Here is a 24,144-nt window from a genome sequence, read left to right as displayed (position 1 = left end):
CCACCAAAAAAACAACAACATAAGAAAGTCAAAATATGATGAGTAACAAAGAACAAAAATTCTAGGCTTCATTCCTTCAAAAGGACTAGGGCCCGGATCTTAAAAATATGACCTATATGAGGGGAGATGCCAAACCTTTGTAGCTCATTATGGGAAACCCAAAGCAAAATGACAAAGAACAGATGCAGCATTAGGATGTGTAAATGGAATTAGCTCTCCTCCATTCATAGTCAATAAAACTCTACTACCAGAGATGATGTCATCCACACCTCCCTTAGTGGGGAGGGGAGATGAGTTACCCACACGTGACAATAAGTAACAAATCAAGAACAAGGGACTGCCTTTGGGCAGTCCAAATCAGTGTAGAGGCTGCCATTTGTCCATTTGAATTAGAGGTGGACCTGCAGGAAGTGACCAGAGACAATATCTCTTCAAGTATGTTGGTTACTTCCTGTTGGGGCAGTTCCCGCTTTGAACTTGGTGCTGAAGGTTCTGGACTGAGACCTCAGGCTGTTTCCACTCTGAATGGTCACGTGGGTAAGTTAGGCTGACTTCCTTAGCCTACCTTGGCGTTTCCAAACTCTACCTTAAGTAGGCTTTTACCTCTCTGATTGCTAAGGTCTTGTGGCGTATATTTAGTTTGATTAGCCTTTTAACCTTCTCTCTCTGTCCAGGTCTCTGCAGGCCTGGACTAGCCCCTCCTCTCTCTATTTCCCTACCTTTTACCTTCCTAATTGTAAATAAACTACCTTAAACCCAATCCTGACTTGGGTCTATTTTTAATTATGGAATCAATCTGAATTGTTGATTCCTAGCAGCCACTCTTTAAATATATATCTATATAATATCTAAAATCTCCCTCTTACAAGGAACATCAGGATTTTAGAACAAATTCCTACAGTCACTTTCTTACAGGAAGCCCGTTCCAATGTCAGGGTTAATAAGAAGAATTGCCCTGCACTACCACCTACTCAGTATGCCCTCGCTCACCAAGACAGGGCAACAACTGTAGCTCCAAAGGAGTTCTGTGAAAGTGTGTGCATGTGCATGTATGAGTGTGTACATGTGTGCATGTGAGTGTGTGTGTGTGTGTGTGTGTGTGTGTGTGTGTGTGTGTGTGTGTTTAGGGGTAGGGCTGGGGGTAGAATACCAAACTGTTGTCTCTTTAGAGAATTTGGATGGGAGATTAGCTCAATTTTTGCAAAAGGGTTTGGGAGAAAGTTTCATCTCATCACTATATTCAGGATGTCAAGTTACTCACCACTAGCACCACCATCTCTAGTCCTCCAAGTCTTCCCTGGGGAGTACAGTACCAGCAGCAATGTGGAGAAGGGCCCACGAATTCCAGATTATCACAAGCAAAGGGCTATCCATACTAGGCCTAATGTCACACCCATGACAGTGCCCATTCCATGGGGTCCCGTGTCACTTCTGCTAAGTCCTGTTATCTCTAGTGCCCGCTCTATTCCCTGCTGCTTTTAGGGCCATCCTTCTGCCCACTGTAGATCTCTATTTACATTACTGTTGGCCATAACAATTACCTCCTGGGCTAGTTTCAGCACTGCCTTGGGCATTGCCACTGCTAGAACTTCAGCACAGGCTAGGGCCTAGAAATGCCTTCTTGGTGCCAGGCCGAGCGATATCCCTATGGGACCTGAAAGCTATCTCTGGACGGATCTGAACACGGCTCCCAAACTGATATGGGAGCATTCAGTACTGCCACTGCCTAGCTTTGCAGGGTGCTGCCACTTCTGCTACTTTAGCATTGCCTCTTCATGCCAGAATCTGAATACCATCCATGAACTGGACTGAGCTCAGCCCATCCCATACCATCCCTCAACACTGTGACTATTGTAGCCCAAGTTTTTCTTTTCCTCCATACAGTAGTCAGAAAGCTATCATCAATGCTGCCATCCTTGTGCTAGGTACTACGCCTTCTGGGGCCTACATGCTTCATTAAGATGCCTCTATTGAGATTTAGGTCTGACATGGATAGGGCTTAAACTCTGCCCCACCACATCAGGTTAAATGCTGGTCTGGGGTAGGGGAGAGGAAGAGGAGGCAGTCGCATAGCTCAGTGGATTGAGAGCAAGGCCTAGAGATGGGAGGTCCTAGGTTCAAGTCTGGCCTCAGACATTTCCCAGCTGTGTGACCCTGGGCAAGTCACTGGACCCCCACTGCCTACCCTTACCACTCTTCTGCCTTGGAGCCAATATACAGTATTGACTCCAAGAGGAAAGGTAAGGGTTTTTAAAAAACATACAAATAACAAATAAATGAATGAATGAACAAGCAAATAAATAAATGGATGAGTGAATGAGTGAATAGATAAATGGCTGGCTGGACAAATAAATTTAATAAAATGAATGAGTGGGTGAATGAATGAACAAACAAGCAAATAAATAAATAAATGAATGAATGAATGAATGAATGAATGAATAAATGAATGAATGCTGGTCTGGGAATTATTCATGCTCCCTTGGGACCTGGTGCTACTCTTCTATGCTGGGGCCCACACTTAAGAGGTACCTCATACACTCTTCTTTATTGGAAATTCTAGAGCAGTGATGGGGCAGGCCAGAAGTGGCCCCCGAAATGTTCTATCCCGCCTGGCAACATTATTCCTAATCTGACGAATACAATGAGTAGGATACAATACAATGAAACTTCGAAAGAGTTGCCTTAGAAATAGACTGACAGATGAGCATTTCCTTTCCTTTGGTCCCCTCTTTAAAAAGTTTGCCCATCGCTGTTCTAGAGGATTACAGAAACTATTTCTTTTTGACAGCTTTTCAAACTAATGCAGCTCCGCCCTGTTCTCAGGAAATATATTGTGGTGCATTTGCACATTCATCCACATCCTCAATTGCAGAAACATTTCTGAGCTCTCTAAGACTATCTTGTATCTACTCTATAGCTATCTTAAATATACCTGTTTATGTACATGTAGTCTCCCCAGTTAAAATATAAATTCCTTGAGGGTTTGGACTATTTTCACTTATCTCTATATCTGGAACTTCCTGGGGCTCAAATAATGTTTGTCAAAATGTTATTTTTTTAATTGACTTAGAAAAATGTAACCATCAAGGTAGCCCACCGTCATGACACAACAATGCTTATATCATAAGTATCTTTTTTTAATTAATTTTTTTCCAAAAATATCCACCTTCTCTCCCTTTTCACCTCTTTTTCACATTCATTTAGAAAGGAAAAAAAAACTTGTTATAAACATGTATAGACAAGCAAAACAAGCTACCACAAAAAACATGTCCAAAAATAATGTCAACAGTCTACATTCTCAGTCCATCACATCTCTAATGGGAAGTGGATAACAGGTTTCATCATGAATCCTCTGGAACTGTGACTGATCATTGTGCTGATCAGAATCCTAAGGCTTCCAAAGTTGTTTGTCTTTATAATATTGTTGTTATTATATAAGCTGTATAAATTCTCATGTATATTTTAAGGCTACACACTTCTTTGACAGATTGAAACACACATAAATTTGTTCAATGATCCTCAGGCTATAAATACCAAATAAGCTGGACAAAATTATTTCTAAAAGGCATGGGTCTGCAACTGTAGAAAATGTTTAAAATGTAGCTTGGCCAGGACAAAAGACAATAGGATTACTTACTATTATTTTTCTCTTTCAGGACAGCATTTTTCTCTTAAAGTAGTTGGAAAAGGTGAAATTTTTTTTAAGATAACACATCACCCTACTGAATAATGTTTAGTTTTATAATCTATTAAAAAACCCAAAAAATTTTCAATAGGGATAATTATATAAGCATGTCTCTCCAATCTTGTACTTGTACAGTTAAATTTTTCAATCAAAAGATAGGACACTGGTCTTCTCTATTATATATAGCCAACTCTTGTAGCTTGGTGTGGTCTTTTTTGGTTCCTGATTGATATTCTTTATGTTACCTAATTAATCTTCCATATTTATGTTATCTCAAAGTCTATTAGTATCCTATCTATACTTTTGTACAAGTTATTGATAAAATGTTAGATATCTGATCAGAATAACTACTTTGGACAATGGACTAAATTGGACAACGAAGGGTAGGTAGTATGGTATAAAAAGCACTGGAAGAAAATGAAGTGACTAGATCAATCTATACAGGAAAATGAATCACTTCTACAACACTGCACTTTTGAAAGTTAAGAAGTTTGTCTCTGCAACTTCTACCTACTACTCTCAGTTCTGTGGTCTGTGATGAAGTGAAGCAACTCAGAGAATCCTAGTGGCACAAGAACAGTATGTGCAATGACAAAAAGCAGAACCATTGTAGTCAATGCTTACTGTAATATAGAACTAACTACTGCAAGAAACCAGAAATTATTGTACATTTCTTCCCAAGGGAGGACTTGAATAGCCAAGGAGTATCACTGTTAGAAAGGGCTTTCTTAACTAGCAACAAGGGGGATATTAAAAAAAAAAAAAGTTTACTGAGCTCCCATGGAATAAAAATGGTGATCCTTAGAGGCTTCTCAAGAAGAAAAGATGTTGTAATGCCCATCACCTTCCCATGAGCTCTTAAGGAAAGTAAGGTCTTGGTGAGTAAGCCAAGGGAAATTAAGTGGGTGGCAGTACAGGACAATTCTCCCTTACTCAAGATGAAGATCAGTGACTATTCAGGAAGTTTCATCATCTTGACATCTTGGTTATACTCCCAAACATGGTGACTTTTTACATTAAGAGATCTATTGTATATCACAAAGATTTGGAATCATCTACCACATGGACCTGAATTTTAAATTTAGGACTCAGTTATTCCTGAGACTTTTCTAGATTCAATCACTCCTTCAGGGAACTGTTACATTGTTTACACTTGTTTCTGATTTAGTTTTTCTCTTTCTCTTTTAATGATGTTAGTATCAGGCTCCTTTAATATCAGATATCAAGGTTAACCACTAATAGCCCTAAAGTCAGTAAAGTAATAGACAATCCTATAGAAAACCTTAAGGACCTTACCACCAAGGGATGGTAGTAGGAGCAATATCTTAAATTATACAAGTTAGTATTTTTTTGTTAAGAAATATTGCAACTTTCCTTATGAGATTTAGATAGTTCAAAATATTAAAGGCTCAGACCTTGAAATTATTTCTTCAACATATGATTAAATAGCCACAAGGAACTCTCTGGGATATTCTGATAATTGACTGGTAAATCACTGTGAGTAATTCAGACATGGGAGTTTTTCCAGTTAATCAGCTCAAGATGCTCTCAATGCCTATCTTTGTTGAAAATCCCTTTCCTGCTATAGTTAAGCAAACCTTTTTTTTTTTTTTTAACTGTTGAATGACCTGTGAATGTGTCCCTTTGTTCTGGTATCTAAATCTAAATCTAAAATATAAGAAGACTGACCTGAGTCAGATCCAATACAAACAAGTGCTCATTCTGAAGCTGTATGAGTCACTACAATCTGTCCTGCTGACCAGACATGTTTTCATAAAGAAACAAAAGGAGCCAAAGTTGGCCAAGTTAAGTGATATTTATTGAATGTCCTCTATTTACCTATAGAGGTAAATAAACATTTTTTGGTTAACTGTTGAATTACCTAGGCATGCTTCATTTTGTCTCAATATCATACCTGAAATAAAAGGGAATTGGTCTTGGGTCCACCCTACAGAGAATCTCTATCCCTTTTAATTATGCCATTGAATTAGTAACACAGCCTTTCTAAGTCTCAGTATTCTCAATTATAAATGAGAGACTTCTGTGACTCCTTATAATCCTCTATGTATTATTCCATTCACCTGGGGCAGCCATCCCAATTCTTCTCCTCTCTTTCCCTCCACAACAGCCTTAGCTCATCCTGAGATTTGGCATTACTAACAATATATTTGGAAAGATAATACAATGGTTTTGTAGTAATTTTCTACTACTTGCCTTGTTTCCATCTGTTGTTTACCTATTAACAATCTAAATTGGTTGTTGAATTCACTGTTTTTCATCATAAAAACTACTTGGTATTAGTTAAAAAACAAAAAGAACAGATCTTATACATAATATGCAGATGCATTTGAACCAAGACCCCATTCAACAAAACCTGCGGGGGAAATTTGAAAGTATATGATTGAGGATGTAGACTCTAAATGATCACCCTAGTGCAAATATCAATAATATCAAAATAGGTCTTGATCAATGGTATATTATATGGATCAATTCCCAGTAGAATTGTACATTGGCTATAGGAGAGGGGTAGGAAGAGGGGAGGGTAAGAACATGAATTATGAACCAAGGAAAAATTTTCTTAATCAATTAAATAAATTTTTTTTAATTTTAAAAAAGAAAGTAATCTGGCAAAAAATGAGGTAGAGATCAACATCTCATATCATATACCAAGAAATGCTCCAAATATATATGTGACTTAGATGCAAAAAGTGGCAACATAATTAAATTAAATGAGCAAAAAATAAAAGATATCTGTGAATAGAGGAAAAGTCCATGACCAAACAAAGGATTATAAAGGATCACAGAAGATAAAATAGACAATTTTGCTTATATACATTTTTTAAAATTTTTTCACAGGATCTGATTAGTCAAGATTTTCTTGGTCACCTGAAGCTTCATGGTCACCTGAAGACATAAAAAGTCACACCATGAGGCAGTCTAGGTCTTTCCAATTTAGTGAATTTATAAAACTGTGTAAAAGAGAGAAGAAAGGAAACAAGCATTTTTAAAGTGTCTATAATGTGACTGCTCTTAAAAAATATTATGTCATCTGATCTTCATAACGACACAGGGAACACTAGGGCAAACAGAGGTTAAATAACTTGATCAGGGTCATATAGCTAGCAAATATTGTCTGAGACTGGATTTGAATTCAGGTCTTCCTAATTCCAGGGAGGAAAGGACAGGGGGAGGAAGAGGGAGAGCAAGAACAGTTGACATAGAGTAGGTAATTCCACACTCACTATTCCATTAAGTATGGCTAAAGATAAGGTATGCCTTACTTACTTTTCTTACTCACTTACCAAAATCGTTTAAATTGAAAGATTTGCTACAGAGAGTGGGTATAATTTTGACAGCAAGTATTTTTTCTTTACATGCTGATTTTAGAGACCAATTCCAGCTTAAAGATGCAACTCCACTATAATTCATCAATATTAATTAAATACTACAGAATAACAAAGTTAAAAGAAGATAAGATCTACAAAATTAATTTTAAAGTTTGACACTCATAGTCATAATCTATTTTAGTCACTGTCTACACAGTTACACAAATATAGTGACACAACAAAATTAAAAGTTTTTATTTAATACCTGGTGTTCCAATTGCCTTCACATATATGAGGACAATATTTGTTTTTCCCTTCATAGCGTTTTCTATATTTTCAAAGTCCTCCAGTGAATTAATGTATTTTATTTCATTAAATAGAAGTGCACTGTAAAAGAAATTTTTGAAAAAATCTAGTTTATAAACATTCCTTCCAAAGAAAAGAAAGATAAAACAAATACAATTTACCTCAAACCTCTGATTCTTGGATAGTGGCAAAGGAGAGAGCCAACTTAAAAATCCCCAAACAAATGTACCACCTCCTATTTAGTTCTAATATTAATCAATAACAAGAAAATCTGAATTACGCTACTTGGTAAGAGCTATAATCTTCATTGATAATTTATCTCTTACAATGACAAGAAGATACAATTGGTAGGACAGCAAGACTCTTTTCCATGATATCGGTTCAATTTAATTCCACATTCTTTAAGTGTCTATAGTTGAAGCAAAGCACTAAAATTAGTCTCCTTCCCTCTAGGAATTTAAATTTTACTGGGTGGAGATGTGACATATACACAAATAATATAATATAATGTAGCATATGATAGGGGCAAAGGAAAAATCCAAAATACTCTAGCAAAATTTGAGGAGAAAACTATCATTTTCAACTGGATGAACGAAAGAAAGTTTCATAAGAAGATGATACCTAACCTAGATTGGGAACGAGGAGAAAAACATCAAAAAAAGGATGTGAAGAAGAAATGTACTCCAAGTAATAGATGAATTCACCAACATTCTAGCTAAACTGGGTAATAAAACATACTATTTTAATATACCCAAATGATCCCTTATGAAACTATCATCCATCAAATATGCAGAATCTTCTTTAATACATTTATATTTTCAGACTGAAGCAAGAGAATGGTGTGAGAGAATAGAATTTCTCATGTTCCCACAGAAGGCTGAAAACCAGTCAACAGATCAGCACAAGATGATAGAACGGAACCTTCTTCTCTTCTACAGGAGGTCTGGAGTTCAAGCGGACATATACTCAATGAAATGGAACACAATATAGCAAGACAGGTTAATTATTTGAGAGGATTGCCCTAATTGGCTATCTGTGTACAATCAGACTTGTTAAAGAAAAGTCTAAAATTATATACAAAACTAGAAGAATAAAAATGAGAAAAGTTATAGCATATAATTGAAACAGTTCAAATCAAACCACTGTAAACTATCAACTAGAAAAAGAAAAATGTTAAACAGATGAAGCAGATACTGAGAAGTAAATTTTGACTTCAATTAATCATTTCCTAGGAAATTTAATTGATGTGAATCACCTTTCATAATGATAATGGAGCCTGGAATCTAACAGGAGACAAACAATTTTCTTGCTAAGTGGAGAATTACAACTGCCAAGGGCAACAATGTATTAGATTATAAACTCCTTTTGAAAACTAAGTTTAATGAAGGAAAGGAAAAGAAGGAAAGAAACAAAAACAACTTTAGGAGGCAGATGCTATTATATTATCCTCATTTTTCAGTTGAGAAAAAAAATAAGGCAAATAGAGGTTAGATGACTTGCCCAAGAATATATATCTAGGATGTGTCTTGAAGCCAAAATTTAACTCAAGTCTTCCAGTCTTGAGGTTCAGTACTCCATTTACTATGCCATTGAGCCTCCTTAAGAAACCTTAGCTTAGGATTCAACCAAGGAAACAGATGAAATTGAAAAACAACAGACAAGGAAACAAATAAAATTGGAAAACAACAGACAAAAAATGGTGAAGATTTGTAAAAAATTTATAATGGGTGCAGTGAGGTGGCTCTGTGGAAAGAGTGCCAGGCCTGGAGTCAGGAGGACCTGAATTCAAATCTGGTCTCAGATACTTCCTAGCTGTGTGACCCTGGACAAGTCACTTAACTCCAAAATGGTCTTGCCCTTACAGCTCTTTTGTCTTGAAACCAGTACTTATATCGACTCTAAGACAGAAAGTAAGGGTGTTTAAAAAAATTTTATAAGGGAAGAAGTGTAAAGTTAAAAACGAATGTAAACTCTAGTAATTGAGGCCTAAAGCCAGAACAATCTCATTCCCGCCAATTTCCATGGGTCATTGTGGAGGGAGGTATGGATATACCCTGCTCAGACACACACTGAGATAAGATGAAGAAAAAGGGCCAGTTCAACAAAGAAACAAGATTAATAAGAAGAAAGGAAGCCTGAGATGAACTCAACCTCCAATATCTGACTAGACCCACAATGGCAAACCTATGAGCAGGCGTGCTAGAGGGGACACTCAGAGTTAGCCAGAGTTCATTACTAAAAAGCCAGAGGGCTGGGCTGCTCCCCTCCCCCTCTCCACACGTGCCTGAGGACATCTCTCCCATCACCTGCCCCTCTAAAAGGTTCACCATCTCTGGACTAGGCACTATCTGAGCCATGTCAGGGAAGAGAACAAACTACAAAATAGGGATTGTGCAAGAGAAAGGAGACAGAGATACTATCACCAACATGCTAGCTGAATACCTTCACTGGTTCCCAGGAAACTGATACAGAAGCCAGGGACTGAGGCAAAGGTGGAGCCTAGTACCAGCAATCCCATCTGGAACACCAAAAGCAGCAGCATCCAAACTGCAGAAAGGATAAGACTAAAAGAAGTCTGTCAGCTCAACTGAAGAGTACAGAAAGCAGAAGTTTTGAATCTTAGAACTAAGCCTGGAAATGTGAATAAACACATACACACACACACTGAACACAAGTAAGAGATATTATAAAATGGAAGAGAATCATTCCAAAACAAGTACAAATAGAGCCTTAGAGAAAACAATACCTTAACCAAAAGGAATCCAACAGTGTCCAGAATAAAGGAATCAAGAAATAAAATATAAAGTTAGAATTTAAATGAAAGCTGTGAAGTAAAAAATCTAGAATGAAAATGACTAGCTTACATTAGAAAATAGTACCAAATTAGAAAGCTACTTGAAAACCAGAATAGACCAAACAAATTCAAAAATTCAATGAGATGGGCAACAGCTAAGCAAGGTCCAGAGATAAGAGGTCCTGAGTTCAAATACGAACTCATAAACTTCCCAGCCGTATGACCCTGGGAACTTAACCCCCATTGCCTAACCCTTACTGCTCTTCTGTCTTGGAACCAATACACAATATTGTTTCTAAGATGGAAGGTAAGGGTTTTAAAATTGAAAAAAAATATTCAGTGAGACAATTAAAAATATTAGAATAAAGTCAAAAGATTGAAATATAAGAAAAACATTTAAATTGTAGATAGAAAACAGGTTGAGAAGACATAATTTAAGCATGATCAAACAAAAAATGTATATTATATTTCAAGAAGTTTTTTTGTTTTTCTTGAAGTCCTTTTTTTTGCTTGCTTCACAGAAACCAAAGATAAAGTAAAAATAGAAAGAATCTACTTTTCAACTCCTGAAAGAAAGTTCAAATTGAAAACACTCAGGAATGATGTAAAACCAAAGCTTCTAAGTCAAAGAAAACACAAACAGCCAAAAAGGAAAAGTTCAAAGATGAATGGTAAAGATCAGGTTCACTGATTGTCTGATATACTACAACTACTGATATGCTACAACTATCAGAGAAGAAAGGAAATCTTGAAATAAAATATTACAAAAGGCAAAATCCCTTCATTACCAAGAAGGTCGATGGAGAGAAGCACATGGCAAGGGTAAGTAAGCTGAAAATGAAGATGATGATAATAATAACTTCATTTTATATAGGACTTTAAAGTTTGCAAAGCACTTTATGTATATTATCTGACATAATAAAATGTAAAATTTGTCACTGCATGAACATAAAAAATAAGCTTTTTACAAAGAATAATCAATGGACAAACTTCTTACAATATATATATATTTTTCAATAATTTCAAAAGGAAAAAAGGAAGGTCCACAGGACACTGACTGGACACTTATCAACAGAATTATAGGATATGAGCAAGATTAATACAGGATTAATAGGCATTAATGGGTTGTGTAAATGGGAAAACAGTATGGGAGAGATCAGGTTTAGATGAACATCTCACACCCTATACCAAGATAAATTCAGAATGGATAAATGACTTCAGTATAAAGAAGGAAATTATAAGTAAATTAGGAGAACACAGAATAGTATGCCTATCAGATCTATGAGAAATAAAAGAACTTAATACCAAGCATGTAAAATGAATGATTTTGATTACGTTAAATAAAAACTGTTTTGGACAAACAAAATCAATGCAACCAAAATTAGAAGGGAAGCAACAAATTGGGGGAAAAAACTTTATAACAAAAAACTCTGACAAAGGTCTAATTTCTCAAATTTATAAGGAGCTCAGTCAATTGTACAAAAAAATCAAGCCATTCTTCAATTGATAAATGGGCAAAGGACATAAATAGGCAGTTTTCAGATGAAGAAAACAAAACTATCAATAAGCACATGAAAAAGTGCTCTAAATCTCTTATACTGGAAGGCAATTTTGAACTATGCCTAAAGGGCTTTAAAAGACTGCTTGCCCTTTGATCCAGTCATAACACTGCTGGGTTTGTACCCCAAAGAGATAATAAGGAAAAATACTTGTTCAAAAATATTTATAGCTGCACTCTTTGTGGTGGCAAAAAATTGGAAAATGAGGTGGTGTCCATCGATTGGGGAATGGCTGAACAAATTGTGGTATCTGATGGTGATGGAATACTATTGTGCTGAAAGGAATAATGAACTGGAAGAACTCCATGTGAACTGGAAAGACCTCCAGGAACTGATGCAGAGTGAAAGGAGCAGAACCAAGAAACTGATTCATTGTGGCACAAACGTTAATGGATTTCTCTACTAGCAGCAATGCAATGATCCAGGACAATTCTGAAGGACTTATAAGGAAGAATGCTATCCACATCCAGAGAAAGAACTGTGAGAGTAGAAACACAGAAGAAAGACCTATGATTGATCACATGGTTCGATGAGGATATGATTGGAGATGTTGACATTAAATGATCATTCTATTGCAAATATTAATAATATGGAAATAAGTTTTAAATGGTACATATAAAACCCAGTAGAATTGCTCATCAGCTCCAGGAAGGAGGAGGAAGGAGGGGAGGGAAAGAACATGAATCATGTAACCATGGAAAAATACTCTGAATTAATTATTTAAATATATATTTTAAATTAGTGGGCTGTGATTTGTAATGCTGAAGCAAGCAGCTACACCAGTAAAATCATAAATCTACTGGAATATTAGAATATGTTTTACCTGATAAGAGAAAGAATTATTAGTAATTCTAACTAAAGCAAACCTTTGAGCCTATGTCTTCAGGGAAATCTACAAAGACAAATTATATCCCTTTTCTCAACAGTTTAGGAATATATTATCTCCTAAATATAATTATCTTATTTTTATCTACATGAATTATACTTATTATATTCTCATCAATAGAATTAGTCTTTAAGTAAGAAGAATTGAGTTTGACTATTAGCTATGAAACACACTCATTTTAAGATTATGGCCAAGCCATTAAACTTTTTTTTTAGTTTCAATTTCTTCATCTTGACAGAATTTGGAGGGAAGTAGATTGTAAACATACAACAAATCACTTATAATAATAACTATGTAATGAATTACTATTATCAATACTAATTAATGTCACTTATTTAAAGGAATCACTAAGTCTCAGGAGTTTCTTGCAATTTATGTAAGCTGCAGCTTTAACTTTACTATTCATGTCCTCTTTTAAATTTTAAGAAAAAAAAAATAACAAATGAAAGCAATAAATATGACCAGCATCTCCAAAGGGTAGGTAATGAAACACACTACTTTCTCTCTTCTCACTAGAGAAGCAGTGGGCTACAGGTATAGAATGTTATATCTACTCCGTAAGTTGAGTTTTGTACAATTGTTTTTCTTTGTTTTGAGAGACATTTGGGAGGATGATCAAGTGCAAGAGTGATTATTATATTAAGAGCAAACTGCATCAATAAACTATTTAATAAATATATCAAAAGATATACATGTGGATATCTTAAATGTGAAAAAAAGATAATAAAAGACCTATTAATTCCAGAGGGCCTCACTGTTTACTTTTCTAAAGCCAGGAGGTATGGCTCTTTCATGTTTCTAGAGCTGTTTCCATCTCTGACAAAAATTCTCAATCTGATCATCTTTTTTGAAAATTTATGTATAAAGATTAAACATACATTAATTTTTCTAATCAGATGGTCGAACCATAGTGACAATCTACCAGTCCTCTGACAGTAGTTTTTTTTAATAATATTTTATTTTTCTGATTACACATAAAAGAAATTTTTAATATTTGTTTTCCAAAACTTTGAATTAAAAATTCTCTCCCACCAACCCCTTTGAGTCGATAAGTAGTTTAAGTGCAATTACTCAGTGTAATGTTTTTTTGTTTTTTTTTTAAACCCTTGTACTTTGGTGTATTGTCTCATAGGTGGAAGATTGGTAAGGGTGGGCAATGGGGGTCAAGTGACTTGCCCAGGGTCACACAGCTGGGAAGTGGCTGAGGCCAGGTTTGAACCTAGGACCTCCTGTCTCTAGGCCTGACTCTCACTCCACTGAGCTACCCAGCTGCCCCCAGTGTAATGTTTTTTAATGCATAAAATAGGCAAGATTACAGAAGAAATCAATTATGTTGAAATAGTTATAAAACTTTTTTTAATTGGAAGTCTTTTATTTATTTATTTTTTTAAGTTTTGAGGGCTTTTATTTATTAATTAATTTAGAACATTTTTCATTGGTTACAAGATTCATATTCTATCCCTCCTCTCACCCCACCACCTCCCATAGCCGACACACAATTCCACTGGGTTTTACATGTGTCATTGATCAATATCTATTTCCATATTATTGATAATTGCACTAGGGTGCTCGTTTAGAGTCAATATCCCCAATCATATCCCCATTGACCCATGTGCTCAGGCAGTTTTTTTTCTTCTGTGTTTCTACTCCCATAGTTCTTCCTCTGAATGTGATTAGCATTCTTTCTCATAACTCCCTCAGAATTGTCCTGGATCATTGCATTGCTGCTAGTAGAGAAGTCCATTATATTTGATTTTACCACAGTGTATCTATCTCTGTGTGTATTGTTCTCCTGGTTCTGCTCCTTTCACTCTGCATCAATTCCTGGAGATCATTCCAGTTCACATGGAATTCCTCCAGTTCATTATTCCTTATAGCACAATAGTATTCCATCACCAACAGATACCATAATTTGTTCAGCCATTCCCCAATTGAAGGGCATACTCTTGTTTTCCAGTTTTTTGCCACCACAAAGAGTGTGGCTATAACTATTTTTGTACAAGTCTTTTTCCCTATGATCTTTTTGGGATATAAACTCAGCAGTGGTATGGCTGTATAAAAGAGCAGGCAGTATTTTAGTGTTCTTTGAGCATAGTTCCAAATTGCAATCCAGAATGGTTGGATCAATTCACAACTCCACCAGCCATGCATTAGTGTCCCAATTTTGCCACATCCACTCCAACATTTATTACTTTCCTTTGCTGTCATGTTAGCCAATCTGCTAGATGTAAGGTGGTACCTCAGAGTTGTTTTGATTTTCATTTCTCTAATTATAAAAGATTTAGAGCACTTTTACATGTGCTTATTGATAGTTTTAATTTCTTTATCTGAAAATTGCCTACTCATGTCCCTTGCCCATTTATCAATTGGGGAATGGTTTGCTTTTTGTACAATTGATTTAGCTCCTTATAAATTTGAGTAATTAGACCTTTGTCAGAGGTCTTTGTTATAAAGATTTTTCCCAATTTGTTGCTTCCCTTCTAATTTTGGTTGCATTGATTTTGTTTGAACAAAAACTTTTTAATTTAATATAATCAAAATTATTTATTTTATATTTTGTAATTTTTTCTTAACTCTTGCTTTGTCTTACAATCTTTCCTTTCCCAAAGATCTGACAAATATACTATTCTGTTGTTCACTTAACTTACTTATAGTTTCCTTCTTTATATTCAAGTCATTCACCCATTCTGAGTTTATCTTGGTGTAGAGTGTGAGATGATGATATAAACCTAATCTCTCCCATACTGTTTTCCAATTTTCCCAGCAGTTTTTGTCAAATAGTGGATTTTTGTCCCCAAAGCTGGGCTCTTTGGGTTTATCATAGACTGTCTTGCTGAGGTCACTTACCCCAAGTCTATTCCACTGATCCTCCATTCTGTCTCTTAGCCAGTACCATATTGTTTTGATGATCACTGCTTTATAGTACAGTTTAAGATCTGGTACTGCTAGGTAACCTTCCTTCAAAAATTTTTTTTCATTATTTCCCTTGATATTCTTGATCTTTTGTTCTTCCAAATGAACTCTGTTATAGTTTTTTTCTAATTCTGTAAAAAAATTTCTTGGTAGTTTGATAGGTATGGCACTAAATAAGTAGATTAATTTGGGTAGGATTGTCATTTTTATTATAATAGCTCATCCTATCCATGAGCAATTAATGTTTTTCCAATTGTTTAGATCTAGTTTTAATTGTGTGGAAAGTGTTTTGTAGTTGTTTTCATATAATTCCTAAGTATTTTATATTGCCTAGGGTGATTTTAAATGGAATGTCTCTTTCTAACTGTTGCTTCTGTGATGTGTTGGAAATATATAGAAATGCTGGTGATTTATGTGGCTTTATTTTGTATCCTGCAACTTTGTTAAAGTTGTTGTTTATTTCCACTAGCTTTTTAGTTAATTCTCTAGGATTCCTTAAGTAGACCATCATACCATCTGCAAAGAGTGATGACAACTTATTCTCCTCGTTGCCTATTTTAATACCTCCAATTTCTTTTTCTTCTCTAACTGCTACTGCTAGTGTTTCTAGTACAATGTTAACTAATAGAGGTGATAATGGGCATCCTTGTTTCACTCCTGATCTTATTGGGAAGTCTTCTAATTTATCCCCATTGTAGATGATGCTTGCTAATGACAGCAGTTATTTTTAACAGCAGACCGTACATATTTGTCAACAATTATAATACTTTATCCTTAGTTCCCTCAATATGTTTGATTAGGTTAATCCAGTAACTGAGCTGCAGATGTCTATAAATTAAGTGTATGAGAATGTTTCAGAATTCAAATCCATGACAAATTTTCACCAATCAACAAAAATAGCCTAATAAAAAAGGCATTCAAGCTAGTTTGGGAACAAAAGGAGGATCAACAAATAAATACAATCATTAATTAGGACTGACAAGGCAATAACAAGTGGCAGATCACAGAATTATTCGATTATTATTTTGCTTCCACTTTGTCTACCAAGAAAAACGATCTTTAGCTTTTGAAGCTTTTTGAAAATTTAGCTTTTGAAATCCTTCAGAACTCTCACTTTCAGTGTTTTCTCTCTCTTAGACAGAAAAGGTTACCCCAACCTTCCCCACAGTTGAAGTTATGAGCATATGGCACTGGGAACATGTTTTTGCCTAGGTACATCAAATTCTGAACTAAGAGTCCCCAGATGGTGCTTCTACTTTCAGTTTCATTCCTGTGTTACAGGCCAACATAAACAAAAATAAAGTTTATATATCATATTAATCCCTTGACCTTCCACAGCTATTGCCTCTCCCTTGAAGTTAGAAACATCCATTTACATACATGTTGTCTATTTCAAAAAGATCATAAACTCTGTGGGGAAAAAGACTTCTTCATTCTGTCTTTGTACTCCAGTGCCTAGGAAGCACCAGACACATAACCAAAGACCAAGGTCTAAGATTCATAAATGTATGATAATTAACCTACTCAATACAAGGCAACCATGTAACATAGTAAAAAAAAACTCATGCCACTGTACATCACATTAATAAGGTATAATATCCAGAAAGAGTAAGATGACAATCTCATTCAGTGAGACAAAATCCAGACTATTTCTAGTTCTAGATATCAAATTTATGAAAAATGGCAATTAGACTATGAGTTCAATGAAAGTAGGTATTACTTTTTGCCTGAATACAAGTTTATAAAAGATACATATGACAAACTTCTGAGGAACACTGAATGAAAACAGAATGGATTATTATAATTACATATAAATTAGGAATGGCATTTTCATTTTCTGTCTTGGAATGGATATCAAGTATTGGATCCAAGGCAGAAGAGAGGTAAAAGCTAGGCCACAGCTAGAAAGGGTTTGAGGCCAGATTTTAACTCAGTATCTCCCATCAGCAGGCCTGCCTCTCTATCCACTGAGCCACCTACATGGCACTATAAAAGGCATTTTTAAAAAAAAACCTGAACATAAAAACATCACAAGCAAAAATGTTAAGAACATCTTTTACATCTTTTTTTATTTTTTTTATCATGAATTTTTTTTAATTACAAAAACTTTCTCTTTATTCAAGAGACTTAAACAGAATAGAATAAAATAGAAAGTTTCCAACAAATAAAAGTATGAATTCATTGTCACCTCACACACAACCTGGCAGGAGAAAAAAGACTCACAAATGGTAACAATTTACATGACCAATTATGTTTTTTTTAAAAAAATGATCTTAAATGGGGCAGCTGGGTAGCTCAGTGGATTGAGAGTCAGGTCTAGAGATGGGAGGTCCTAGGTTCAAATCTGGCCTCAGACACTTCCCAGCTGTGTGACCCTGGGCAAGTCACTTGACCCCCATTGCCCACCCTTACCACTCTTCCACCTAGGAGCCAATACAAAGTAGTTAAGGGTTTAAAGAAAAAAAAAGGATCTTAAGCAAAGTTTAAAACTTAAGAGGAAATGGAGTAACTATCTTAAGTAGATGAATAAAAAGACAAATTATAGTATCAATTATTTCATTAAATATAATGGCAAGAAGTGAGACAACATAGCAAAATTTTGGGAATACTCCCCAATATACCAGATCCCTACTAGTAAATGAAATATAAATCAAAACAATCATGAAAGTTTTCCTTACAACTTGAAAACTGGCAAACATGATAAAAAAATGATAGTCAACACTGAAAAAGTTCTAGGATGATAGGTATACTAATAAATTGTTTGTAAAGCTGTTGTGGAACTGATATAATCATTTTAGAAAACATTTTGTAGTTAATCAAATAAAGTGAGCAAAACATTCACAGCCTTTGGCCCATAGATCATTACTGGGTTTATAACCCAAGAAAGCCATAGATAAAAAGAAAGCCCCCTTATACACCAAAATATTTTGAATAGCAAAGAATTGGAAATAAAATAGATGCCCATCACTTGGAGAATGGCTAAACAAATTGTGGTACATTAATATATTGGAATATTGCTGTGTTGTTGGATAAATAGAGAAAAGCATGGAAAGAGTTGTATGAGTGAAAGCAGAATGAAGTAAGATGAGCCAGGAATTACTACACACAATTACTACAAAAATGTAAATTGAAAAAAACACACAGAAAAAAATAAAAGTGAATGTAACAAAATTATAAAAATAAAGCATGCCTCAAACAAAGAGATATGAGAGGACACCCCCAACCCACTTCTTCATGGAGGCAAGAGATCCATTGGACATTGTATATGTTTTTAGACTTTCTCAATGTATTGATCAGTTGTGCTGATTTTTGACCTCTTTTTCTTTTTATCCCTCCTTTTAAAATACTATTTGTAATATGTGATGTCTCCCTAGGAGGAGAAAGGAAATGGAGAGGTACAATGGGGAAAACTATGATGATACTAAAAAAAGACAAAAATAAAAATCTATTTTAAAAGAAAGAAAGCTGAAAACATTTTTAGTTTAGAAACAACTTCCTAATACAGATATAGGTACTGAATATTTTACAATCAATAACTTGTAAATATTGAGGGAAAAATGTTCTTATCATGTTTAAGTGAAATTAAGACAACTAAGAAAAGTAATAAATAATTTTTACTTCTACTTACAAGAGAACATTAGCTATAATGGCATTGACATCAAACAACGCATCCATGGGGAATTCTCTGAGTAATATGTTACCTCTGTCAAAAAAAAAATTTACTCAAAATTCATGTAGTATTTGGAATTCCTTATTACTTCTGTCTAAACTTATTTATTAATGATCACATCATACAAATTATCATTTAAAAATCAATTTTAAAGAATTTACTACATCTGTCCCAATTATATTATTTCAAAGTAAGCAAGTTTCATTCATCTTATTTTATCTAAACTTTCTATCTCCCCTATTCAATGTTCTATAGATGGTGGGAGGCAGTATTTGTTGAATTGAAACAAAAGCTCCTTAAGCAAAAGGAAATGTTCTGTTCTATGAAAATGACAGCTCATATCCAAAAGAATAGGATGTTGCACTCGAGTCACTAAAATTGTATGCCACACTCATTTTTTAATCATTGAGGGTAAAATGATTCCTAATGTCATATCAACATAGAGTAGAAACTTAAGTAAATCTACTCATTAAAGTCAAAGAGACCTTAGAGGACTAGTCAGAAATTTAAGATAGGAAATTATGTCAGAATGCTTTAGTTCAGAAGAAAACTTGTACCAACACATAATGCAAAAAAAAAAAAATCAGATTAATGAAATATTAAAGTCAAATAAAAAATTAAATGCCAGCTCTCTACAAAACAATATGGTAGAGAATATATAATGCTTGGATAAAACATGATGCCTGGCAATTTTTTAAAAGATGTCAGACAGTATTCTCTAAGTCAGATTTATTTTAGTTGACAAAATCATGACAGAAACTACAAATGGGCCCTTACCCAGGGCCAATAACAGTTCATAAGCTAGACATTGTACATTCATCAACTGAACCAAAAATGACTCTTTTTTTGCAGACCAGTTCCTAAAAAGGAATGGTATTATACTTTAGATATCAAAATGTTATGTCATATTCTCTCTTCTGCCTTTTCACTTCCCCCTCAGATGCACATATGACTTCATCATGACACTATACCAAATATTTTCCCTTCCTCCTCTCAACTGTCCTCCACTTTTCACTTTCCTTCTTTCTGTCTTATGTGTCTTCACCAAGTAAACTGTAAGCTCCTTGTGGCCAGGAACTATCTTTTCTTTTTTCATATTTGTATTCCCAACACTTAGCATAGTACCAGAACATATATGCCTGATTAACCTTTTTGAAGAAAATTTTTATTTTTGTCTAAAAAAATAATATATATTAAAATTATGTTTTTTTAAAAAATATTAATACTTACAATATACACTTATCCTTTTCCTTGTCTTTTCCCCCTACCTTTCACAATTAGTTATACATAAAAAAATGTTACCGGAATAAATATGCTTTTGTCAAATCATTTTCCTTTCCACAATATCTTGATATTTCCTCATTAGCACAGTTAACCTGAAAAAAGTTAGAAATATTTAAGTTTTATGACATGTAAAAATACATGTAAAAACAACTCTCAAGTAAATTATCCATATTGTCATTTATTTCCAAATTAATCCTATCTTAGGAGAGGTAGGTTAACAAATAAAAAGAGCACTGGATATACAGTGGGTATACAAGGGTTCAAATCCCATCTTTGATATTTAATAGTTGTGGAGACATGAGTTAGTCACATAACCTCGCAGCATATCCACTTTTTTGTAAAATGGGGATTATAGTGCACTAGTTTCTCAGAGTACCCATGAAGATCAAATGAGGTAATATGTAAAATGCTTTGGAAATCTTAAATCAATATATCCAATTATAAATATATTTTAGCTTCTGACCTTGTGATACACTTACTGTTCATTTTTGCTAATATTCTGATGATATTTTTTACTAATTTCTATCTAGGTATGGACAGCCCATGGGCATTGAAAACTCAACAAGTACAAAACAAAATTCATTACCATTCTTCCTAAAACCTGCCTCTTAATTTCCTTTGCCTTTATCAAGACAAACACCAGTCTTTTGGTCATTCAGATTTACAAATAGGAGCCTTAATTCTTCAGTCCTTCAAATCTCATATCCAATGAGGGGCCAAGTTATATATATATATATATATATATATCCTACTTAACAATTACTCTTCAATCAAACCATAACCAGACTAATTGGTCAGACTCTCTTCACTAGCACACAATCTTCTAATTGGTTTTGCCACATGTAACTTTGCTACTCATCAATCTATCCTTTATATGCAATAAAATTTTACATTCCTAACCATTTCACTCTTCTTTTCAAGGTGATTTCAGGGTTCCCTTTTGCCTCTAGGCCAGAAGTTCTTAGGGTCAGTGAATTTAGTTTTTAAATGTTTTAATAACTATTTCAATATACTTGGTTTTCTTTGTAATCCTATTGTGATTTTCCCCTTCCTTTCCCTACCTTTCCCTCCTTTTTTCCCTACCTCACTATGTAATTTATTTTGTACACTAAGAAACATTATCTTAAGAAGTCCATAAACTTCACCTGATTTGGAAAGAGGTCCATGAAAAAAAATTGTTAACAGCTTCTAAGACAAAATATGAACTTCTATGTGACATAGCTTTTCACAACCTTTTTACAATCTATATTTCCAAACAAGTTTCACATTACTCTCCCTTTTATACCAAAGTGTCTACTTTCTATTGTTAATTTTATTCAATATTACACCTCCTGTCCCAATACCCAGGCACACAGGCTGTTTCCCATGCCTGTAATATTTTCCTAACCTTTGCCTCTGAGAATTCCCAGCTCCTTTCAGAGTTGAGCTCAAGTGGTTCTTTTTATAAGAGATCTTTTCTGATTCCTCCAATTGTTAGTGCCTTCTCTCCCCCATCCCTGCCATATATCTCTGAATTTATTTTGTATGTATTTTGTACATGTTGTTCCTTCTCCCCTTTTTTGACTAAAATATAAGTTTTTGGAAAGTATCAACCCATCATTTCTGCCCTTGCATCCCCAGTAACTAGTATACAGTAATTATTAAAATGAATATTCCAAAATACCCATCAAGACATAGAAAGAAAAGATGCCTGAGATTCTGTTTGGTTAACATTTAGGAATAATAGAGGTAGAAGTAATCCCAGAGATTCTTTAGTCCAACTCTCTCATTTTACAAATGAGATCCAGATTAAGTGGCTTGACCAATGTCACTCCATTACTTTAGTGAGAAAGTTGATACCAGTCTCTATATCATGAACACAGTCTTAAAAAAAAAGAATCAATAGATATTAAATAAGTTGAGTACCAGATAACACCAATGAATGAAATGAAATAAAAATTTTAACAGATGAGGCTTATTATTAATATAATTAATAATTAATCCTGAGTTAGCAGCATAAAATTATAAAACCATCACTCTCTTCTTGAGTCATCAAAGTTCAGTAGCAAGACAAAAGTCAGATGAGTGATTGGCCCCAGTTGCATTGGATGGCCTCAGACACTTACTAATCATGTGATTCCAGGCAAGTCACTTAATCTTTTTGCCTCAGTTCCTCAATTGAAAAGGAGCTAAAGAAGGAAATGGCAAACAACTTAGTTTCTTTGCCAAAAATAACACAAATGGGGCCATAACATGTTCAACATAACTGAAACAAATGAACAACAACAAGGCAAAGTGAATAGGATAAAAACAATAATTCTACATAAATTAACTTACTTATTTGGTATATATATTTTAAACTTTACCTTACATCTTAGAATCAATACTGTAGATTGGTTCCAAAGCAAAAGAGTAGTAAGGGCTAGGCAATGGGGGTTAAGTGACTTGCCCAGGGTCACACATCTATGAAGTGTCTGAGGCCAGATTGGAACCTAGGACCTCCTGTCTCTAGGCCTGGCTTGCAATCCCCGAGACACCTCATTACCCTGTTCGGATCTACAGATAAAGAAGGAGTTTGACTCAACAAGAGATGGAGAGGTTCACAAGAAGTGTAATGGATAATTTCAATTGTATAAAATTTTAAAGGTTTTGCATAAAAATAGGGAAATGAGCCAAGTTTATAAAAATAAAAGTCTTCCAAATGAAATGATCAAAGATTATGAACAGAAGAAATCAAATCTATTTATAATCATAAAAATGTATCTAAATCACTATCAATTAGACAAATACAAATTAAAACAATTCTGATGTTTCGTACCTATCAGATTAGCTAACACGACAGAAAAGGAAAATGACAACAGAGGCGATGTGGAAAAAATGTGGTGGAATTGATTCAATCATTCTGGAGAATAATTTGGAACTATGCCAAAAAGGCTACAAAATTGTGTATACCCTTTGACCCAGTCATACTACTACTAGGTCTGTTTCCCAAAGAGATCAATAGAAAAGGAGCCATATGAGCAAAAATGTTTATAGCAGCTTTTTGTGGTGAAAAAGATTTGGAAATTAAGGGAATGCCCATCAATTGGGGAATAGTTGAACAAGTTGCGGTATATGATTATAATGGATACTATTGTGCTATAAGAAATGATGAAGAGAGGGGCAGCTCAGTGGACACAGAGTTAGGCCTCAAGACTGAAGATGCTAGGCTTAAATCTAGCCTCAGAAACTTCTTAGTTGTGTAACCACTGGCAAGTCACTTAAGCCTGATTGCCTAGCCCAAGCTATTTTTCTGCCTTGGAACCACTACTTAAAATTGGTTCTAAGACAGAAGGTGACAGTTGTTTGTTTGTTTTTTAATGATGAACAGGAGAGTTTCAGAAAAATTTGGTTAAACATATAAACTAATGCAGTGAGCAGAACTAGGAGATCATTGTATTCACTAACAGCAATATTGTAATGATATGAAAGGCATTGATCAACACAATGGGCCACAACAATTCCAAACTACTAACAATGAAAAATGCTATCTACCTTCTGAGAGAGAACTGATGAACTAGGAATGCAAACTGTAGTACAATTATTTTGTTTGCCTTCTCAATGAGTAAGGGTGAAGTAGAAGGGAAAAAGAGAATCTGGGAAACAATTAGGCAAGTTACTTTACCTCTCTATAGGACTCAGTTTACTCTTTTGAAATGCTGAAAGGGTAGTATTAGATGCCCTGTGTGATTTCTTCCAGCTC

The 24,144-nt window shown here is 34.7% G+C and overlaps 1 protein-coding gene across 1 annotated transcript in view; it reads right to left on the bottom strand.

Moving 5' to 3' along the window:
- Positions 1 to 24,144, bottom strand: part of TXNDC16 (thioredoxin domain containing 16) — a 122,120-nt gene that overhangs the window by 91,480 nt on the left and 6,496 nt on the right. Inside the window, exons 5-7 of the mRNA XM_044664718.1 lie at positions 20,442 to 20,515; positions 19,098 to 19,172; positions 7,277 to 7,398 (exon numbers count right to left, since the gene is read on the bottom strand). Coding sequence (XP_044520653.1) covers positions 7,277 to 7,398; positions 19,098 to 19,172; positions 20,442 to 20,515 — 271 coding nt within the window. The remainder of the gene's footprint in view (positions 1 to 7,276; positions 7,399 to 19,097; positions 19,173 to 20,441; positions 20,516 to 24,144) is intronic.

The sequence above is a fragment of the Gracilinanus agilis genome, chromosome 2 (assembly GCF_016433145.1).
Source record: "Gracilinanus agilis isolate LMUSP501 chromosome 2, AgileGrace, whole genome shotgun sequence".
Lineage (NCBI taxonomy): Eukaryota > Metazoa > Chordata > Mammalia > Didelphimorphia > Didelphidae > Gracilinanus > Gracilinanus agilis.
The sequence above is the reverse complement of the archived record's forward strand: the minus strand, read 5'-3'. Positions and strand labels throughout refer to the sequence as shown.